Source organism: Gobio gobio, assembly GCF_949357685.1.
Source record: "Gobio gobio genome assembly, chromosome: 23".
In the NCBI taxonomy this organism is placed as follows: domain Eukaryota; kingdom Metazoa; phylum Chordata; class Actinopteri; order Cypriniformes; family Gobionidae; genus Gobio; species Gobio gobio.
In genome coordinates, this window is record NC_137119.1 from 33,233,155 (window position 1) to 33,253,934 (window position 20,780).

Sequence of the window (20,780 nt, forward strand, 5' to 3'; positions counted from 1 at the left end):
GTGCTCAGACTCAGTGAGCTTTTTACCATTGTAACTTTGCTGCGCGTCAACTCATTTTGTTACGTCAACACACAACAAAATATGTGATGGTCTACTTATCACAGAATGGTCGCCAATGGCGATCTCAGCAAAAATATCACTCGCAATCAAATTAATATATTTGGCCCTGGAAAGGGACACAAAAATTGGAGCTGACTGCGCAAAGTCTCTAATCAAGCATGCACTTCTTGAAGTCAGATTCAAGTAGGTCTGTTAAAACATTTGGAAATGATTACATTTGCTCCCTTTTAATTTTAATAAAAATTTTTTGCTTTTATTGTTTTTTCCAGCTTCAGAATGTGTGGTATATGGGCCTTGTTTGGTAGTGATGAGTGCCTTGCGGCTCAGTGCACCAATGCCATGAAGATCGCCCATCGTGGCCCAGATGCTTTCCGTTTTGAGAATGTCGATGGATTCACCAACTGCTGCTTTGGGTTTCACCGCCTTGCTATTGTGGACCAGCTGTATGGCATGCAGCCCCTGCGTGTCAAGAAGTTTCCCTACCTCTGGTTGTGTTACAACGGTGAGATCTACAACCACATCAGGGTAAGTAGTTGTCTGGCTATAACCAGACCAAGCTCAATTTAAGAATTTATTTTATTGATGACGAGGACGTTATGTTATGTTATGGAGCTTGCAGGATGTATTAATGATACAAAGACCTCTTACAGTATATGCCAAAAGTTCGAGGCAAATTAGATTTCTCATGTCATAACCCCTTTAAGGCTTTTGTCCTCAATGGGATTGAGTCATGTGATTGTAGTTGGTTTAACTTGACATCTGATGACCATTCTTTTCCCTTATAGCTGAAGGAGCAATATGAGTTTTATTATCAGACCAAAGTCGATGGAGAGATCCTTCTGCACCTGTACGATCGCTTTGGAATCGAGAAGATGGCATCTCTGCTAGATGGCGTGTTTGCATTCATCCTGTTGGACACTGCTAACAGAAAGGTTTTCTTAGGGAGGGACACCTACGGTGTGAGACCACTGTTCAAACTGCTCGCTGACGATGGCTTTCTTGCTGTCTGTTCTGAGGCCAAAGGTATAATGAATAAAACCAATTCATATTTGTCCTCTCCTGGTAGGGCTTATCTTAATCTTAGCAATACTGATAATAATAATCAGAATAAAATAATGATAATTTGTCATATTGTCATATATTGCAGAATGATTTGAACAGCGTCACATTTTCACTGTGGTTTTAATCCAAACAGGTTTGACAGAGATCAAACACTCCATGTCCAAGATTCAAGATTCAAGAGTTTTATTTGTCACATACACAGTTATATACACAATATACAACTGGCAGTGAAATGTAAACAGGTCCGCTCCATGGACAGTGCAAATAACAGTTACAAGAAATTAAATAGAAATAGAATAAAATTAGAATAAAAAGTATTAACATAAGTAGAATTATAAATAAATCAAGTAAAAGATAAAAATAGGAAATAAGATAAAAATAAAAATATAAAAAATATAAAACCCCTGCACAGATCACCCCTTTCCTCCCAGGACACATTGAGGTGTTTGACTTGATGCTCACTGGAAAAGTGGAGTCTGTTCTGATAGACCGCTTCCACTGCTGCACAGATGAACCTAAACATGCCTCCTATAACATCCTTCAGGGCCTTGGCACAGGTAGATGTCATGTATTGACGTAAAAGAAGTCCAGATTACTTGTGCATTTATATTTTCTGTGTTTTAGGGTAGGGACACACCAAAACCGACGCCAAAAAACTAGTTCTGATGAAAACTGACTGTTGCGTCAGGGCAAAAAAGCTGAATTTGAACACACTGAAAAGACTACAGCCGTCGCCAACTAGCCTGTGCGTTCTGCGCCTGCGTATAAGGAGGCAGCTCTCTATTTTTTTTTTTTTTATGCATGTTCCATATTCGTCATTCAGAAAGTGAAACTGACACTGCAGACACACAAAGCAGCACTCACTTACCGTTTTGAATGTCATTCATGCTGATTACTTTTTTCCACTCCGCTCATGTTAAAACTTAAAATATTCGCCTAGGAACACTCGGGTAAGATGACGTCAAATTAGAACAGCCTTCTGTCTGTGCCGTCTTGACTTTGCTCTCTTTTTTGCTATTATTTTTGTGCTTCGACTCCTTCGCTAAATTGAAGTCAATCAGAGTTCTCTCTCTCACCGACAGCCCAACGGCAATTCTACATGCTGAATCGGCCAAAAACAACCCTGGCAGCATCCGACTAGAGACAAAAGTGTGGAATACACCGAAAAAAAACTGTCAGCTGATACTTAATTACTGCCCGATGGACGATTGTTGGCTTGGTGTGTCCCAGGCTTCTGAGCCATTTGACAAATTAAGTGTGTGACAAATTAAGGTTTGCAATTATGGTATTTATTGTGTGCAAAAAATGAAAATTGTCACTTACTCACCCTCAAGCTGTTCCAAACCTGTATGAGTTTCTTTGTTCTGCTGAACACAAAAGATATCAAGCAGATAGAGCAACCATTGACTACCATAGTATTTTTTTCCTACTATGGTAGTCAGTGGTTGCTCTATCGGCTCTGTTACAAACATTCTTCTAAATATCATCTTTTGTGTTCAGCAGAACAAAGAAACTCATACAGGTTTGGGACAACTTGAGGGTGAGTAAATGATGACAGAATTTTAATTTTTTAATGAACTATCCCTTCAAGGTATTTGTGTGACAAACTAAGGTGTGCAATTATTTTCTTTTGTTTACTTCCTTGAAGGCGGGTACTCTGTTGAAGTTTAAAACTATTGGATCTGCCAAGAGCCAATCTGGATCTGTCATGACCAATGGCTAACGCTTGGTTGTGACATATGTCATGCGCGGTTTGCCTTTGTTTCTCACATGGAAGTCCGTAAAAATAAATGTGCAGTTGTGCATGCCACCTCAGTGATAACCTAAAACTCGTGCATTCAGATTGTGATTTATTCACGATGGAGGGGAGAGTTTTGTGATTGGGAACGCGCTGCTCACGTGGTCCGTAACATGATTGCTGTAAATAAAATGCATATGCTTGGTATGATAAGAATAAATGCCGGCGTAAATAACGGCCCAATTCAAACGTTTACGTGCTTTTCTTCTTTTAATTTTTTGAGCAATGATGAAATATATTGCTCTTTTAAATACTTGCCAGCATTTAAAGAAATTCAAGTCAAGAAATGCATCCAAATTACTAGTGATGCACCGAAATGAAAATTCTGGGAAAATTTAGGATGCACTTGGCCGAAAACCGAAACTGAAGCCGAAAATGGCTTCTTTTAAAAACGTATAATAATATATATAGATCCATTAAATTCAAGCAATATATATATATATATATATATATATATATATATATATATATATATATATATATATATATATATATATATATATATATATATATATATATATATATTGCTTGAATTTAATGGATCTAAAATGAAAAAAATCAGGAACCAATAGAATAATCAAACTTTTATTAAGTTACATAACAAAACCTAAAATATTTCTAACAATAAATATAAATAATACTACCAAATAGGCCTAATATTATTCTTCAAGTTTTATGTTCCATCAAATAAAATAGTTTTTTAACCATTGTGCAAAAAAAAGATCCACAATTATCTGACTAACTGCACACAAAATCACAGAATGGTTCTCATTAAGAACATGAGATGCTGCACTGAATAGTCTCTCATGTCTGTCACAGTTCTCCGGGAAAAATGGCATTTGGGGGGTAAAATATGTGTTTTTTTGGCAGGGTTGCCTGCTAAAATTCGCATTCCTGGGTCTAAATATCACATAATGGGGTCGCTTTAACCCGCGGACATGGAAAAACATCCTGCGGGAAAACCGCAGACTTGGCAACACTGCTTAGGGGCAGATAAATACCTGCGTGCAATCTGCGCAAGCAATGGAAAGCGGCCTTCGTTCACGCGCCAGTAGTCAAGGGGATTGTCACTTCTGGCAATGGGTAGTTCAGTTGGAGCCTGGATACGTCTCTATTTGTTCTCATACCGCTGACATGCTTAATCTTTGATAGGCAGACGTGTCGCGTGATAATAGCTCGACCGTGAGTGAAACCTAAGCGCTTGCGCACGGATGGGAGGGGCGGGTGACATTCATTTTCGGTTTACGTTTTCGGCTGTTTTTTTTTATTTCAGCCCGAGACCCATAATGCCATTTTCGGCCGAACATTTTCGGCGGCCGAAATTTCGGTGCACCCCTAAAAATTACAACGAAGCGCAACCGCACGGTGCTCTGCAGTGGTCAAAAAGGATATAAACAGTGAATTTTGAAGTGATATAGTCTTGAAAACTCAGATGTGGATTCGGACAGCAATTAAATTACCACACGACCTTGGTGTTTGTCAAAAACAGCAGGTAATTCGGCCGATTTTTACGTGGGTGGTGAGAGACGGACGGCAATAAAATCACTGACTAGCCCCTGAAAATGATGACAATACCTTACGATCCCACAAGAAACAATTACCGTCCGAATAGGGCCTTAGCCAACTCCTTCACCACTAACGGAGCGAGCAGGAAAATCTAACTTTTCCCGAACGCTGTGGGGAGGAGGGCCACGACATCATGGCCTTTAACAAAACTCAGCAAAGATTGTTCTTGTTCCGGCTTTAACTTCTGGATATTCGGCAGCGGTGCCACAATAGAATGAATTGCTTCCCTCGCATCTTTCTCAGCCACCATTTCTGAACTAAAATTTAAACTAACGCACAACATCAACGTCATCGTTCTCAGCCACTCCCTCTGTTCACTGATTGGACCGGTTAAAATTTGATCAGAGAAAAGCGAAGTACGTAGGAGGGCGGAGCCAGGCTACCAAAATTCCATACTGTACCACTTTTTTTGGGACCCTCCTGTTAGGGATCCTAGCACAGTAGTCGAGTACCAAAAGGGTGAAGCTGGACTCCCTGCAGAACCTTGATTGTTTGACAGAATCGTCACTTGAACGTGCTACAAAGGGAATTGCACAATACCGTTGCAACACATTGTGTATTTTCTGGCTGTTTTTCCTTGCAGCCTGCAGCCTTTGCTCAAACAAAGCTGCTGTAGTATGTCCTCCATTGTTGTTTACTGTCTCCCTTTCTTCAAGTGCGGAAGACGTTGATTGCTACTTTCTGGCATACACCAAGCCTGGCAACTAAGGGCACAGTTGGCGGGGGAAAGATCAGGGTTTACCATCCTGAATCATACTGAACTGAACCGTACTGCTTGGTGGAAACGAGCCAAAAGAGAACCCAATCAAACAAATGAGAGAAAATATATACTCTGCAACAATGACAACTAAACATTTCCGGTAACTGCTGATCAGTCCTGCACAACAACTTAGAGGAATTTTAGCCCATTCCTCAGTACAGAACAGCTTCATCTCTGGGATGTTGGTGGGTTTCCTCACATAAACTGCTTGCTTCAAGTCCTTCCACAACAGTTGAATTGGATTAAGGTCTGGACTTTGACTCAGCCAATCCAAAACATGAACTTTGTTCTTTAACCATTCTTTGGTAGATTGACTTGTGTGCTAGGGTCTTTGTCTTGCTGCATGACCCACTTTCTCTGGATATTCAGTTCACCGACATGTCCTGACATTTTCCTTTAGAATTTGCTGGTATAATTCAGAATTCATTGTTCCATCAATATGGCCTCAATGCAAAATAGACCCAAATCATAATACTACCACCACCATGTTTCACAGAGGGGATAAGGTTCTTATGCTGGAATGCAGAGTTTTTCTTTCGTCCACAAACACTCTGGCTTTTCCACATGATCTTTAGCAAACTGCAGACGGGCAGCGATGCTCTTTTTGGAGAGCCTTCTCCTTGCAACTCTGCCATGCACACCATGGTTGTCCAGTGTTCTCCTGATTGTGGACTCATGAACATTAACATCAGCCAACATGAGAGAAACCTTTAGTTGCCTTTAGTTAAGTTCCACAAACGTGTTGTGAAGTTCAGATGCTGCTAGATCCCTGTTCTTTAAATAAAACTGGGCACACACTGACACCTGAATGTCACCCCATTGACTGAAAACATCTCAGTCTGCTGATAGCCAGCCAAGGCTCCACCTGTTCTAAGCTCAATTTAAGATTGAACATTGGTCTGGGGAGTCTGCTAGGTATTTTCTACTGCACAAGAGATGTGATAAATGAGCATAAATTAAATGGCTCTGTACGCAATGGGATAGTCCTTCAAGCAATCGGACCACAAGAGGCGTGATCAACAGGCAACGACCCATCGCTTCTCTATCCGTCATCGTGTTAAACCCGCCAATAGCGCACCAGGTGGATAAGCAGTAGAAATGAAGATACAGGTATCCAGACTGAGTTGCAGGGAGAAATCAAATCGCCAGCAAATCAGGCTGGGTTTACCCAGTCTAGGTGGAGCCTAATTTAACTTTCAAATTAACTGCTAATCCTAGAACTTCACTCACTTTTGCCACTGGCAGAAATGTGATTTTTGGATAATTTTCCTGAATAAATATGTCCAAGTATATTTTGTCTCGTTTGTTTGATTGGGTTCTCTTTGTCTACATTTAGGACTTGAGTGAATATCTGATGTGTGGGTTATATTTATGCAGAAATTCAGAACAATTAAATCTAAAGAGAAACAAAAACATTTTTCTCCCTTTTCATCAGGATTTGAATTGGAGACGGTCAAGAGCAATATTAGGATCCTGTTTGAAAATGCTGTAAAGAAACGCTTGATGGCTCACAGAAGAATCGGCTGTCTCCTCTCAGGTGCCTGTGCTCTTTCTGTTATTTGCTTCAAGTGGGTTTTTTTTTCTGACTTTATTATATTGTCACTATCCATCCATGATGTTTTTATTTCCAGGTGGTCTCGATTCAAGTCTGGTTGCTGCGACACTCGTGAAATTGGCCAAAGAAGAACAGCTTCCGTATCCCGTTCAGACTTTTGCCATTGGTGCAGATGACAGCCCAGATGTTATTGCTGCCCGCAAGGTAAGTGACACTGTACATTCAGAGAAGCCATGTGCAAACACCATTGCTGAGTATATTCTCTTTATAACTTCAGTATTCTAAAGACAGTCTCAAAAACGTGGTTTGAAATCGCTGGTGTTTCTGATGTCAAACACGACCTTGTAACAAATCCTCGATCTGAGTTGTTTAAGGCGTTTCTAAGGATACTGATTGTTAGAAGGCAGACTGAGATGGCGACCGGAACGAGGAACATGGTTTGTGTAACATTAGCAACACATTATTAGTCAAGCAAAAGGCTAATCATATAAATTACTGTTATGTGTCCGACATTGAAAAGAGCGCCATTGTGCAGCGTTTACCTCAGTAAGTAGAGTGGATCTCTGAGCTGGTGTGAGTGGAGGTGGGGCTGATTAGCAAATTCATGAATCTGTGTATACTAAATGAATCAACAGTGTAGTTACTTTCAAGCTATTTTAAAGCATGAAGAAATTTCTTTTTTTTTTAATTACTTTTTGGTGATCAAAGATGAGTTTAAGGGATAAAACTGACTACAGGGGAACTTTACGCTTTTCATGCCCTGTATTGTTCCCTATTCATGGTAAATGCCATATGTGGTTTTGAGCATTAAGTAGCAGATCACTTTGGTTTTAACTGGTGTGTTGTGGCAGGTGGCAGACTACATTGGCAGTGAACACCATGAGGTGAACTTCACGCCTGAGGAGGGTATCCGCGCGGTGGACGAAGTCATCTTTCACTTGGAGAGTTTTGACATCACTACTCTGCGTGCCTCTGTTGGTGAGTACAGGAGCTCATCAGACTAATTAGGGATGTCACAAGTACCGGTACTTCGGTACCAATTCGGTACTGAAATTATAAAAATGTGACAGCATTTCTGTAGTACCGGTAGTACCGACTCCCCAGTATATTCGGTACCCAAAGCTGTGTTCAGTCGCTTCCGTGTTTTTCTAAGCACAGAGCTCCAGACTGTAGCGAATATTCATACACATATTCATACACTAGTGTCTATGAATATTAAACTGCACAATACGATTTAAATATTACTCCTGCATGTTCTGCGTCTCTGTATGAAATAACACGCGGGCGAGCACACACACACACACACACACTCGCTGTCTTTGTAGTCTCTGCCATGTGTCAATATATGAGGACACGAACGCATAACCTGCCACTTCATGAGAATTTACTGTTTCATTTGAGAGAACTGTCATCTCATGAACACACTCAAAGGTCTTCACAACAACACGTCAAAATAAAAGTTTGGTTTAAATTGACAGAATAGGTTGTAGCCTACAGTAGATTTAGCTACGTCTCTATGTAATAATAATATTTCTCTACTAATAATAATAATACCAAGATGGTTGATTATTTTCACTTGATCTTTTTTTATAAACAATGTTTACTTTTAAACAGCATACAGCCTTTAAATGTTTGTATTATTTACTTATAATGATTATCATCATAAATAATAAACTTAATACATTTAATATTTTTTTTTAAATGGTTACGTTAAAAAAAACATTTAGCTGTGGTACTGAAATTGGTACAGAGTACCATAAAATTGTTATGGTATTGGTACCGACCACTGGATTTTTGGTACCGTGACATCCCTAAGACTAATTATAAGAGTAGAGCAGTGGTTCCCAACCTGTGGGCCGCAGTGATCCTCCGGGTGGGCCGCGAGATAACTTAACTTAATATACTTATATATATATACAACCCCAAATCAGAAAAAGTTGGGACAGTATGGAAAACGCAAAAAAAAAAAAAAGAAGTGATTTCAAGTTGAAAGTTGACTTCAAGTTGACTTGTATTTCATTGCAGACAATATGAACACAAAATATTTCATGTTTTGTCTGGTCAACTTCATGTCATTTGTAAATATGCTTTGTAAATATGCAACACCTTTTAAAAAAAAGTTGGGACAGTAAAGCATTTACCACTTTGTAATGTTGTCATTCCTTTTCACAACACTTAAAAGACGTTTAGGGACTGAAGACACCAAGTGATGAAGTGTTTCAGGTGTAATTTTGTCCCATTCTTCCTGCAAACAAGTCTTAAGGTGGGCAACAGTACGGAGTCTTGGTTGTCGCATTTTGCGCTTCAAAATGCGCCACACATTCTCTATTGGAGACAGGTCGGGACTGCAGGCAGGCCAGTCAAGTACCCGTACCCTCCTCCTCCGCAGCCAGGACTTTGTAATGTGTGCAGAATGTGGTTTTGCATTGTCTTGTTGAAATATGCATGGACGTCCCTGGAAAAGATGTCTTCTTGAAGGCAGCATATTATGCTCCAAAATCTCGATGTACTTTTCAGCATTAATGGTGCCTTCACAGAAGTGCAAGTTACCTTTGCCAAGGGCACTGACACAACCCCATACCATGACAGACCCTGGCTTTTGGACTTGTTGCTGGTAACAGTCTGGATGATCCTTTTCTTCTTTGGTCCGGAGCACACGGCGTCCATTCCTCCCAAAAAATACCTCAAATACTGATTCATCTGACCACAGTACACGTTTCCACTGTGTGATGGTCCATCCCAGATGCCTCAGAGCCCAGAGAAGTTGACGGTGCTTCTGGACACTGTTAACATAGGGCTTCCTTTTGGCACAGTACAGTTTTAACTGGCATTTGTGGATGTAACTACGTATTGTGGTACTTGACAAAGGTTTGCCAAAGTAGTCCTGAGCCCATGTGGTGATATCGCTTATAGATGAATGACGATTCTTGATGCAGTGCCACCTGAGGGATCGGAGATCACGGTTGTTCAGCTTAGGCTTGCGCCCTTGTCCTTTACGCACTGAAATTCCTCCAGATTCCTTGAATCTTTTAATTATGTTATGCACTGTTGAATGTGAAATATCCAAATCTCTTCCTATCTTTCTTTGAGGAACATTGTTTTTAAACATTTCAATAATTTTCTCACGTATTTGTTGGCAAACTGGCGATCCTCGGCCCATCTTTGCTCCTAAAGGATTAGACCTTTCTTGGATGCTGCTTTTGTACCAAATCATAATTACAATCCCCTGTTGACATCACCTGTTTCAAATCACATCATTATTTAACCATTTTACCTCATTACTAGCCCTAAATTGCTCCTGTCCCAACTTTTTTTTAAATGTGTTGCAGGTCTGAATGACAGGAAAGGATGCATGTTTACAAATGACATGAAGTTGACCAGACAAAACATGAAATATTTTGTGTTCATATTGTCTGCAATGAAATACAAGTCAAAGTAAATTTAGAAATCACTTCTTTTTTTTTTTATTTGCGTTTTCCATACTGTCCCAACTTTTTCCGATTTGGGGTTGTGTATATATATATATTAGGGATGCAACAATACAGTTAGTCCACGGTTCAACCTCGGTTTTTAACCACGGTTTTCGGTTTGGTTCGGTTCTGATGGCTTGTCATCAGTTTTTTGCTATTCTATTCTTAGGCGACAGGAACAGCAAGAGGTTAAGGAGAAAAAAGACTATTTTTTTATTGCAATACTCTTTATTTTACTTAAAAGAATTGAATAACATTACTAATATAAACTTAAAACTTGACTTAAAAAAAACCCTTGTACACATTCCTAGTGTATTGTATAATATAAAATAAATATATATAAAGATTTACACTGGCAGCTCAGAGTTGTACAGCAGCATTTAAGTATGAAATTGAATGAATAAATGTAAAAATAAAACACTACATAGACTTCACTATAGAATATACATTGATTCTTATTAAAGCTACTGTATTAAAGTCAAGAGCAGTGATTTTCTCTTTGTCTTTTGTTGTTGTATTAGCATTAAAGGAATAGTTCACTCAAAAATGAAAATTCTGACATCGAGAAATTAATACAGGTTTGGAACAATATTAGAGTGAGTCGGTGGTCCTTGCAGTATCAAGTATTGATTCTGAGAGGTGGGCCTTCGAGTAAAAACGTTTGGGAACCACTGGAGTAGAGTAAAAGGAATGGGCTACCCTTGACTAAAGATTTTTTTTCTTCTAGTAGTTAATTTATGCAATTAGACTAGTTGACTGATCGTATTTGTTTAAAGCTGCACTATGTAACATTTGTTTTTCATATAGACAATTTTTGGTGAATGTAATACCAGAATAACTGAGGTAAGATCAAAGTAGTAAAAACAGAAAACGCCTGTAAAAATTCCTCTATGAATAGATATCCTAAACAGGATGTTGTAACAAGTCTAAACTTTGGGGCAACCGGGTATGTCAGAGAAATTTAAAGACACCTCAACATCACCAAAGGCTACAGCGCTGATAAATCACCAACAATACTATGCTTATGGTGACCCAATAAAGGTTGAGAACCAGTGCTTTATATTTATGTAAATCTCAGCCTTTACAAGCTTAATCACATTACGTCATACGCCATTTTGTTTTTGCAATATTTGCTTCAGCAATATGAATTTCCTAGCTCAGCTTATAGCCACTAGGTGTGATCAGTGATTTTCTGAAAAAGATTTGTATTCAGAAAAAAAAAAAATATTTTTCCTCTTTGCAGGCATGTACCTAATATCAAAGTACATCCGTGAGAAGACGGACAGCGTTTTGATTTTCTCAGGTGAAGGTTCTGATGAGCTGACACAAGGATACATCTACTTTCATAAGGTACATCATGTCATTATGTTCTAAGCTTACATTTACTGTCACTACAAATGTATAAAAAAAGCTACACTTAAAAATGCTGAGGCTGGTTCTGAGAAGAGGCGTAGCAACATTTGTGCAGTTTTATAATGAAATTCAATGACATTCAAACATTTTAGGAGGGAGGAAAACTTCACTGTTCATGCATTGTTAGCTGTATCTTAATGCTGCGTTCACACCGAACACGAATTGAGCGGCAAATTCGATTCTATCGCGTCTAGTTGGACGCTTGAACATTTCATTTATATGAATCCCGCATATAAAGCGAGCGTTTGAAGCTAAATAGCTCCGTATGACTGCTCACTGCCAATATCTTGTTGTCCATCTTTAGCTTAATAGAACAAGGATGTTAACTGGAGTAGCCTAGTGTTTCTGTATTTAAAATGGCTTTTTTGATTTATCTTGTTAATTGTGATTTTGGTTTTGGAAAATACTGGGGGTAAGTCCAGATAAACCTAGGGCTTCTACCTATCCCTTTTTGAACAGGGTGATTATTATGCAGAATTTTTGTTTGTTTTATTATTTGTTGTGGTTTTTTTTTTTTTTAGTTCGAAATAAAATTTTCACTCATTCATCAGTGGACTGTTGAGTGAGTGACTCCGGGCAGGCCTGCCCCCATTTATCACGCACTTCACCACATGACAGTAGCAAGCAGGCTCCTGATTGGTTAACTCTGCGAGAACAGATGCCAAATTTCTGATTTTTCAACTCAGGCGTCAGACGGACAGATAATGTAGACCTCAAACATATCTAAAATTAAATTCATTTACATATAACCAGTTTAATATGGAGAGGCACTGAAATGTAGACCTTCCTGTTTTTGACCTACAGTGTAACATTACATGACGTGAGAACAGTTAGTTATTTCGGTTTGTATGTTAGCAGGGACTTTAATCGTAACTTAACGAAATCCTCTCAGGATCCCGGGAATCAGTGTTACAGTACCTCAGGCACGACATTTTAGCATTTTTGTAGCATAAACACCATCAAACTGATGAGAGCTTCGGATTTTCCAATGTTTCTCTATTGCGCTGACATCTAAAGATGTCCGAGTTCCGGTCCCAGCGCAACTGATACTCAACTGCTATTGGCTCATCTGCATTCGAGGGGAGGGGCTTACCGATAGGTCAATTCACCTAGCGCAGCGCTAAGTGCGTCTATCACGCTGCAGGATCTCCAGACGCGCGTCAACGCGTCTTTACATTGACTTAACATGGAAGTCACTTGCGCTCAATTTGTGCTCGTTGTGAACGCAGCATTAGACTTGATTTCAGCTGAATTTGTGACCTGCTTTGAATTAGGCGCCATCCCCTGAACTGGGTGCTGAGGAAAGCGTGCGTCTGCTGAAAGAGCTTTATCTGTTTGATGTGCTGAGAGCAGACCGAACCACAGCTGCACACGGGTAAGACAAAATACCCCTTCCTTCTCTTCCCTTCCCACAGTAACTTGCTGATTTCCATTGTTTGTGACGTCAAACCTTTTTCACTAGACTGGAGCTGAGAGTGCCTTTCCTGGACCATAGATTCACCGCATACTACCTCTCTCTGCCTGCAGAGATGAGAGCACCAAAGGTGGGTCCTGACGCCTTACAATTCAGTGAATTTTATCCTTCCTCGGTCAGTCAGTCTAAAATGTATCTGTTCCCACATCAGTTACGTTGCCTGGTCTGAAGTGTAATACAAAAATCAAAACCCCAAATATGAGTAATAATAATAGTGATGCTTAAAGGGTTAGTTCACCCAAAAATGAAAATTCTGTCATTAATTACTCACCCTCATGTCGTTGGACACCCGTAAGACCTCCGTTCATATTCGGAACACAAATGAAGATATTTTAGTTGAAAGCTGATGGCTTAGAAAGGCTTCAGACAGGCCTCCATTGGCATTCAGTACATTGACACTTCCAAGATCCATGAAAGGCACTTAAAACGTCGTTACAAAGTCTATCTCACCACAGTGGCTCTACAATAATTTTACGATGCGACGACAATAGTTTTCGTGCGCAAAAAAAATCAAAATAACACCTTTAACCAACTTGTTCTCGACTTCCGTGTGTGCCTCCACGACGCATGCGCGAGAAAATGACGCAGATCCGGCGCTCGGACATATGACCCAGAAGCGATTTGTTTACGAGCAGAGGAAGACGCGCGTGTCTAAGCTGTTGGATTCTACATTGATCGTGCTTTAGGTCTCGGCGTAGTTCTCAAAATGGGGTTAAAGTGTGTATTTCATGGATTCCCGAACGCCGGCGCTACGTCATATTCTCGCGCATGCGTCGTGGAGGCACACACGGAAGTCGAGAACAAGTTGGTTAAAGGTGTTATTTTGATTTTTTTTTGCGCACAAAAACTATTGTCGTCGCATCGTAAAATTATTGTAGAGTCACTGTGGTGAGATGGACTTTGTAACGACGTTTTAAGTGCCTTTCATGGATCTTGGAAGTGTCAATGTACTGAATGCCAATGGAGGCCTGTCTGAAGCCTTTCTAAGCCATCAGCTTTCAACTAAAATATCTTCATTTGTGTTCCGAATATGAACGGAGGTCTTACGGGTGTCCAACGACATGAGGGTGAGTAATTAATGACAGAATTTTCATTTTTGGGTGAACTAACCCTTTAATTTATCGGTAAATATCATAATAGTGTTTTTTGTAAGTACACTGAATAACATGTTTGGGGCAGGATGGTGTAGAGAAGCATCTCCTGAGGGGCGCGTTTAAAGGGATGGACCTTATCCCAAATGAGATTCTCTGGAGAAGGAAAGAGGCCTTCAGTGATGGTATGACATCCATGAAGAAATCCTGGTACACAAGCCTGCAGGAGCACATCGAGTCTGAGGTACTACACATGTACACACAGACCATGATGTTATGGATGTACACAGTGTGTATCCGCTAAACATTTTTTTTATTTTTTAGGTGAACGACTCCCAGTTGGAGAAGGCTGATAAGCTGTTCCCTTTCAACCCCCCCAAAACCAAAGAAGGCTTCTACATAAGGCAGGTGTTTGAGAAGCTGTACCCCGGCCGCAGCGACTGGACACCTCATTACTGGATGCCCCGCTGGATCAAGGCCACAGACCCCTCAGCCAGAACCCTGACCATCTACAAGCCTGATAAAGACCAGTAATCACATCATTCTTCAGACCTTGGCTAAAGATTACATTCGCTACAGCATGCACACCTTCCTTGTGAAGCTGGTTCAAAATGTATGATGCTACCTTCCTTTTTAAAATGAGCTAAATTCGATTTTTCAAAAGAGAACTGAATTTATAATACTGCGTTTCAATTCTTTACAGAAGGCCCTGTCCATTTGTCAAGCCTTCAAGCTGCCTTGAAGTGCAGTGTATTTATTTAAAACTTATTGAGTGCTATTCGCATCCACTTCTTCATTAGGCTTTATATTATTAAACCGAATGCAAAAAGATTAGGGAACCTAAGTGAGGTATAGCTTGTTGGTTAAAGGACTCCACTACAAAAAATGGTACTGTAACCTATAAATACAATTTTTGTTACAGCTTTAAATCTCCAAACTTATCATTAGCCAATATTGTCAACAAAAGAGTTTTATACAAAGATTCTGAAAGCTTTAAGAAGATCCATAAGATATTATGATCAGGGGTGCATTTCCCAAAGCCAACTATGTTCGCAAGTTCCATCATCAATAGAGTTCAATGGTACTTGTGGTCATAGATGACTAACGATGCTTTTGGGAAATGCACCCCTGGGCTGGAGAAGTTGTTGGTTTGAGTCTTACAGGCCATGAACTACTACCATTTTGAAGTTGAGCTAAGCACTTTATACCCAAGTTCCTTCAGTGGGACAGTGCCTTTGAATGTGTTTGTAGGTGTTGAGTTAGTTATTTGACAGATTAGCAATTGGTTGGCTAGTTACTTTCAACCAGTGAAATTAAAGGGATGGTCCACAAAAAAAAGGTAATAACCCTTGTTGTTCTAAACCTGAATGCATTTCTTCTGCAAAACCCAAATATGAAATTAAGATCGTTGGTGACTAGTGACTATGCAGAAAAAAAGTTTGTTCCACAGAAGAAAGTTATACAGTTTTTGGATGACATGAGGGGATAAATGACGATTTTTGGGAGAAATATTCCTTTTTGAATGTATTCCTAAGAGTGAATTATTGTGAATCTCTCAAAGTTAAACACCTGGCACTGGTTTAAGATGAACCATTTAGCCATATTGGGAGTTATGTTGCTCTCTAATATTTGATGTAATGTCTGTTTTATTTGGTGCAACAACACTGTAAACTGGTAGAAAATAATTTTAGGGTAACGTAAATGAAATGGATGTGTATGTAACGAGTGTTTAAAGCCTCTTCCACCTCCTGCACAGAATAGTCAAAGACTTTTCAGTTACATTGAGGGCTTGATGTGTGCTGAAGTTATCAGTTTGTAAGATCTGGTCATGGTATTGATAAAGCTTTGATTCAGTATATGTACGTGTGTTTTGACTTATTTCAGTATGTGTGGTGTGAAATGGTCATCGATTCACTTCAGAAGGCCTTTAAAATGCATTTTTTTATGGACTTCAAAAACAGAGCAACAATTACTGCCATTATAAAGCTTGGATTAGCCAGGACTTTTTTAATATAACTCCGATTTTATTCCTCTGAAAGAAGAATGTCATATACACCTAGGATGACTTAAGGGTGAGTAAATCATGGGCTAATTTTAATTTTTGGGTGAACTATACCTTTAAAAAGTGTTAATGGTCCTGGAGTACCACCAGCCCTACATATACTATATAAAATCAAGTACCTAGGCATGCAGACGCTTCTACAAACATTTGTGAAAGAATGGGTCGCTCTCAGGAGCTCAGTAAATTCAAGCGTGGTACTGTGATAGGCTGCCACATGTGCAATAAGTTCATTTGTGAAATTTCCTCACTACTAAATATTCCACGGTCAACTGTTTGTGATATTATAACAAAGCGGATGCAATTGGGGACAACAGCAACGAGTCTGGGTTTGGTGGTTGCTAGGAGAACAGTACTTGCCTGACTGAATTTGTGCCGAGTGTAAAGTTGGGTGGAGGGAGGATTATGGTGTGGGGTTGTTTTTCAGGGGTTGGGCTTGGCCCCTTAGTTCCAGTGCAAGGAACTCTTAATGCTTCAGTGTACCAAGACATTTTGGAGAATTTCATGCCCCCAGCTTTGTGGGAAAATGTGTGAGTTTGGTATGGAGGAACTTGACTGGCCTGCACAAAGTCCTGACCTCAACCCAATAGAACACCTTTGGGATGAATTAGAGCGGAGACTGAGAGCAAGACCTTCTCGTCCAACATCAGTGCTTCACCTCACAAATGCGCTTCTAGAAGAATGGTCATAATTTCCCGTAAACACAACAACTAAAAAAAACAACTAAACAATGTGGAAAACCTTCCCAGAAGAGTTGAAACTGTTATATCTGCAAAGGGTGGGCCAACTCCATATTTAACCCTACGGATTAAGAATGGAATGTTATTAAAGTTGTGCATGTAAAGGCTGGCGTCCCAAAATGTTAGCAATATAGTATATTTTGTTTCCCTATATCTGACACACCTATTTCAGGTCTTGCAGTCTCTACTAATGAGCTCATGAGTTGAATCAGGTGTGATAGATGAGGGAGACATGGCAAGTGGTACTCCAGGACAGATTTGAGAACCGCTGCATTACAGTATCTTTTTAGGAAATTTTATGATTAAATAAATTGCAAGGTAGGGTTATAGTTCTCTGTAAAATATATATATTTTTATCATTATCAGACAGCAAAATGTATTAATAAATTCTCTTGAACAGCTGATAAAGATATTTTCTATGTATCTGTAGTGAGACCCAACCACCAGCAGATGACAGGAAAGCTCAACCAATCATCAGATTGTGAGGAGAACTAAAACGCAGAGAATAGAAGTTTGATGTTGTACAATTTGAATGTATCCTCTGAAATACCTGCACATTTTTTAAACACTTAAACATTTGCGAATTTTGCTATTTGTTTTGAATCAATCTCGCATACCTCCAATTTCCCACTTTTTCCACCATTTAAATTTTTTTTTTCCTGGGAGATCCAGCACACACCTGTTCTACCAATCAGCAGCAGTGGGACCTGATGACCCATCTAAACTGGTTAAGAGTCTCCTGGCTCCAGAAATACAGCAAGAGTAAAAATAGACGGCATAAAAAGGTGAGAGGAAAAAAGGAAAAGTACAAAAGTAAAAATTGCTTGTTCAATGAACTTTATTTAAATTAAGAATTTTTTTCCATGCAATTAGTTTCGGTACAACAAGAATAAAACAAGTTTATTTAAACAAATGATGCGTTGTTGAACAAGCTTAATAAAAATTAAGTTCCTGTGTCGTACTAACTAGCAACAAGTCAAGTCACCTTTATTTATATAGTGCTTTATACAATACAGATTGTTCCTTTACAGTGATTACAGGAAAATGATTCAATGATGCAAATAGTTCATTTCCGCTGTGTCATTGTTCAGCTGAAGTCAGTTCAGTGTTGATTCAGTTCCATTGTAAAGATCATGACTTATTAAATTAGTTTATTTAATATATAAAGCAGTTTTGCAGAAAAACAGTGATGCCATCATCCAGCTTAGTTTCGTTCCCATCCAATAGTTTCAGTGCAGTCAAATCAATAATACTGTTGAATATTAAGTGTCCCCGACTAAGCAAGCCAGAGGCAAAAGTGGCAAGAAACCATTAGGCACCATCAGGTGACAGTATGGAGAAGAAAACCTTCACTGTAAAAAATACTGTGCCAGTTTTACTCAATAAAATTGAGGCAACTATTTGCATCAGCTTTTTGAGTACTTTAAACTCATTTTATTTGTGTTTATCCTATTAGACTTTGCATGTTTTCAACTTGGACTCTTAAGTAATAGCAACTCAATTTTATCATTGATGCATCTCAATACAAAACATTTATTCACTTTAAAATGACAATGCAACAGTGCAAAACACAGTACAGCTTATTTTTTCACCTTTACATAAAGCTGACTTGAAGTAAAAAAAGTTATGTACTACAAGAGGTAGCAACAGTATTTCATTTTCGTAGAACAGTTTTTTCAATGAGGATTGGTCTGTTTAACCCACTGAGAACAGTAATTCCGTCATCTAATTAAAACAATGTTAAAAACATAAAATTCAAATACATCATAATTATTACATCAGCTGATAAAAAAATTATCACTGAGAAAAGTGAACACCAATTTCAAGGGTTAGTTCACCCCAAAATGTAAATTCTTTCATTAATTATACACCCTCATGTCGTTCCAAACCTTCGTTCATCTTCAGACACAGATGAAGATATTTTTGATGAAATCCCAGAGCTCTCTGATCCCTCCAAAGACAACAATGTGATGAACATTTTCAAGGCCCTAAAGTATAGAAAAGACATAATTAAAAAAAGTCCATGTGACTCCAGTGCTTCAAACTTAATGTTATGAAGCCACGAGAATACTTTTTGTGCGCAAAAACAAACAAAAATAACGACTTTATTCAGCAATTTAGCTTTATGTAACGGGGTTGTTTCTGCGTTGTGTTGTGTTTAACTCAGCACTGACATCAATTCGTTCTTGAAGACAGACTTTTATTCTGTTGAAAACATTAAACAGTGGTGTTCAGATTCGCCATTCACCCTCGTGCATGCTCTATAATGATGTGAACAAACTTGATATTACAATAAATATCATGCAGCACGAACACAAATCATACAATATTCTTTTAAACACATGTATACATTAATATTAGTCCATAAGAGGGTTATACAATTAATACAAAATACTTATATCACGGAGCACTCACACTCACTCACCGCAGCCACTCACTCTCGCGGCTGGCGCGAATCTAAATGACCATACCGGAACCAGTTCATTATCTGGGTGGAGTGTTCCAGGCAACTCGTAACCCGTGTTTTTCCAACCTTCTACCCGTGAAAGTGGACTGGAACGGCAGCCAAACCCGTGACTTCCCACCCGTGAACTCGTACTAGATCGATGTACTCCCAGTTACAAGTTTTGACGTCACATAGCCCGCGAAGCAACAATGGCAGCCCCTACGGATGGAACGTTAGTGTTTATGAAACAAATATACAAATAACGTAAAATAAAAGGTATAACAGCTTTTCTTGCCGTCTGCGCCGTTTTTCTCCTCCGTTTTCCTCAAATAAGCAAGGAGTAAGCACCTTTGGCGATAGAAATGATTGTAAATGAGCATACACCCCGTACGGTCCGCCATGCTTTGTTTACATCTAGCTACCACACAATTCCTTCCGCTCAGGCAGTTTGGCGTGACTTTGCCTGGAACACTACAAAGTCGTGAGTCGTGGTTTGAAGTTGTAATTTACGGGCTCAAAAACCTGCCTGGAACGCAGCATTAATTAAAAGGGCCCTACATGAAAATGTGTAGCAAGTGGAAACATCTTCTTAACCCTGTTACACTTAGCCTGTTAGCGTTAGCCAAGCCGTGTAATTCAAGGCAAATTTAAGTATTTATCAATACAAACATTTAGCTTTATCCTTGCTATATTTAAAGCATCAAACCATTGAACAGTTCATATTTAATGTCATTCTTACCTTTTAGTGCAAATTCAGTCCTGTCACCCATCAAAATGGCGTCTGTCATGAACATTTGTGTTTTTGCAACAGCCAAATCCACTTGTTTAGACTTTTAAATAAACTTTACTTGAAAAGTATCTCGAAAAGGCACACATCCAAAAAACCTAGGTAACATTACTCAAGATAATACAAGCACCATTTAATTGTAAAAAACATGTGTTTACAACATTTTATTAAATAAGTTACTCAAATATTAAGTAAAGTACCAAACATAGATTTATTTGTTGAAAATATAGAATTTATTTTTGTTACAATTACAACCCCACAGAGTCATTTTTCCCAGTGTTGGGAGAAACCATGTTTAGTCAAGGGGGCCAGTTCTCTGGCCAATGAACAAACAGTGCATGCTAGTATGCTCAAGACAATATTATTTGTTATATAAAATGTACAGGATACATACAATTGTAGAAGAGAGTGGTCTCAGCACTGGCAATTTGCAGTATTTTATTCATGTGAAGCAACAAACATGGTTGATCATGGAACTGCCCACAGCCTTCTGCACAAT

The 20,780-nt window shown here is 39.1% G+C and overlaps 1 protein-coding gene across 1 annotated transcript; it reads left to right on the forward strand.

Moving 5' to 3' along the window:
• Nucleotides 1-336: 336 nt before the first annotated feature.
• On the forward strand, nucleotides 337-14,873 carry LOC307119660 (asparagine synthetase [glutamine-hydrolyzing]-like; the record flags this gene model as incomplete). Its single annotated transcript, XM_079806068.1, has 11 exons — nucleotides 337-585; nucleotides 846-1,127; nucleotides 1,535-1,679; nucleotides 6,682-6,783; nucleotides 6,878-7,005; nucleotides 7,653-7,779; nucleotides 11,515-11,621; nucleotides 12,959-13,059; nucleotides 13,147-13,228; nucleotides 14,338-14,493; nucleotides 14,574-14,873. 11 exons carry the CDS (start codon nucleotides 337-339, stop codon nucleotides 14,781-14,783), a joined length of 1,689 nt encoding a protein of 562 aa, XP_079662194.1. The 3' UTR covers nucleotides 14,784-14,873.
• Between the last annotated feature and the right edge of the window lie 5,907 nt (nucleotides 14,874-20,780).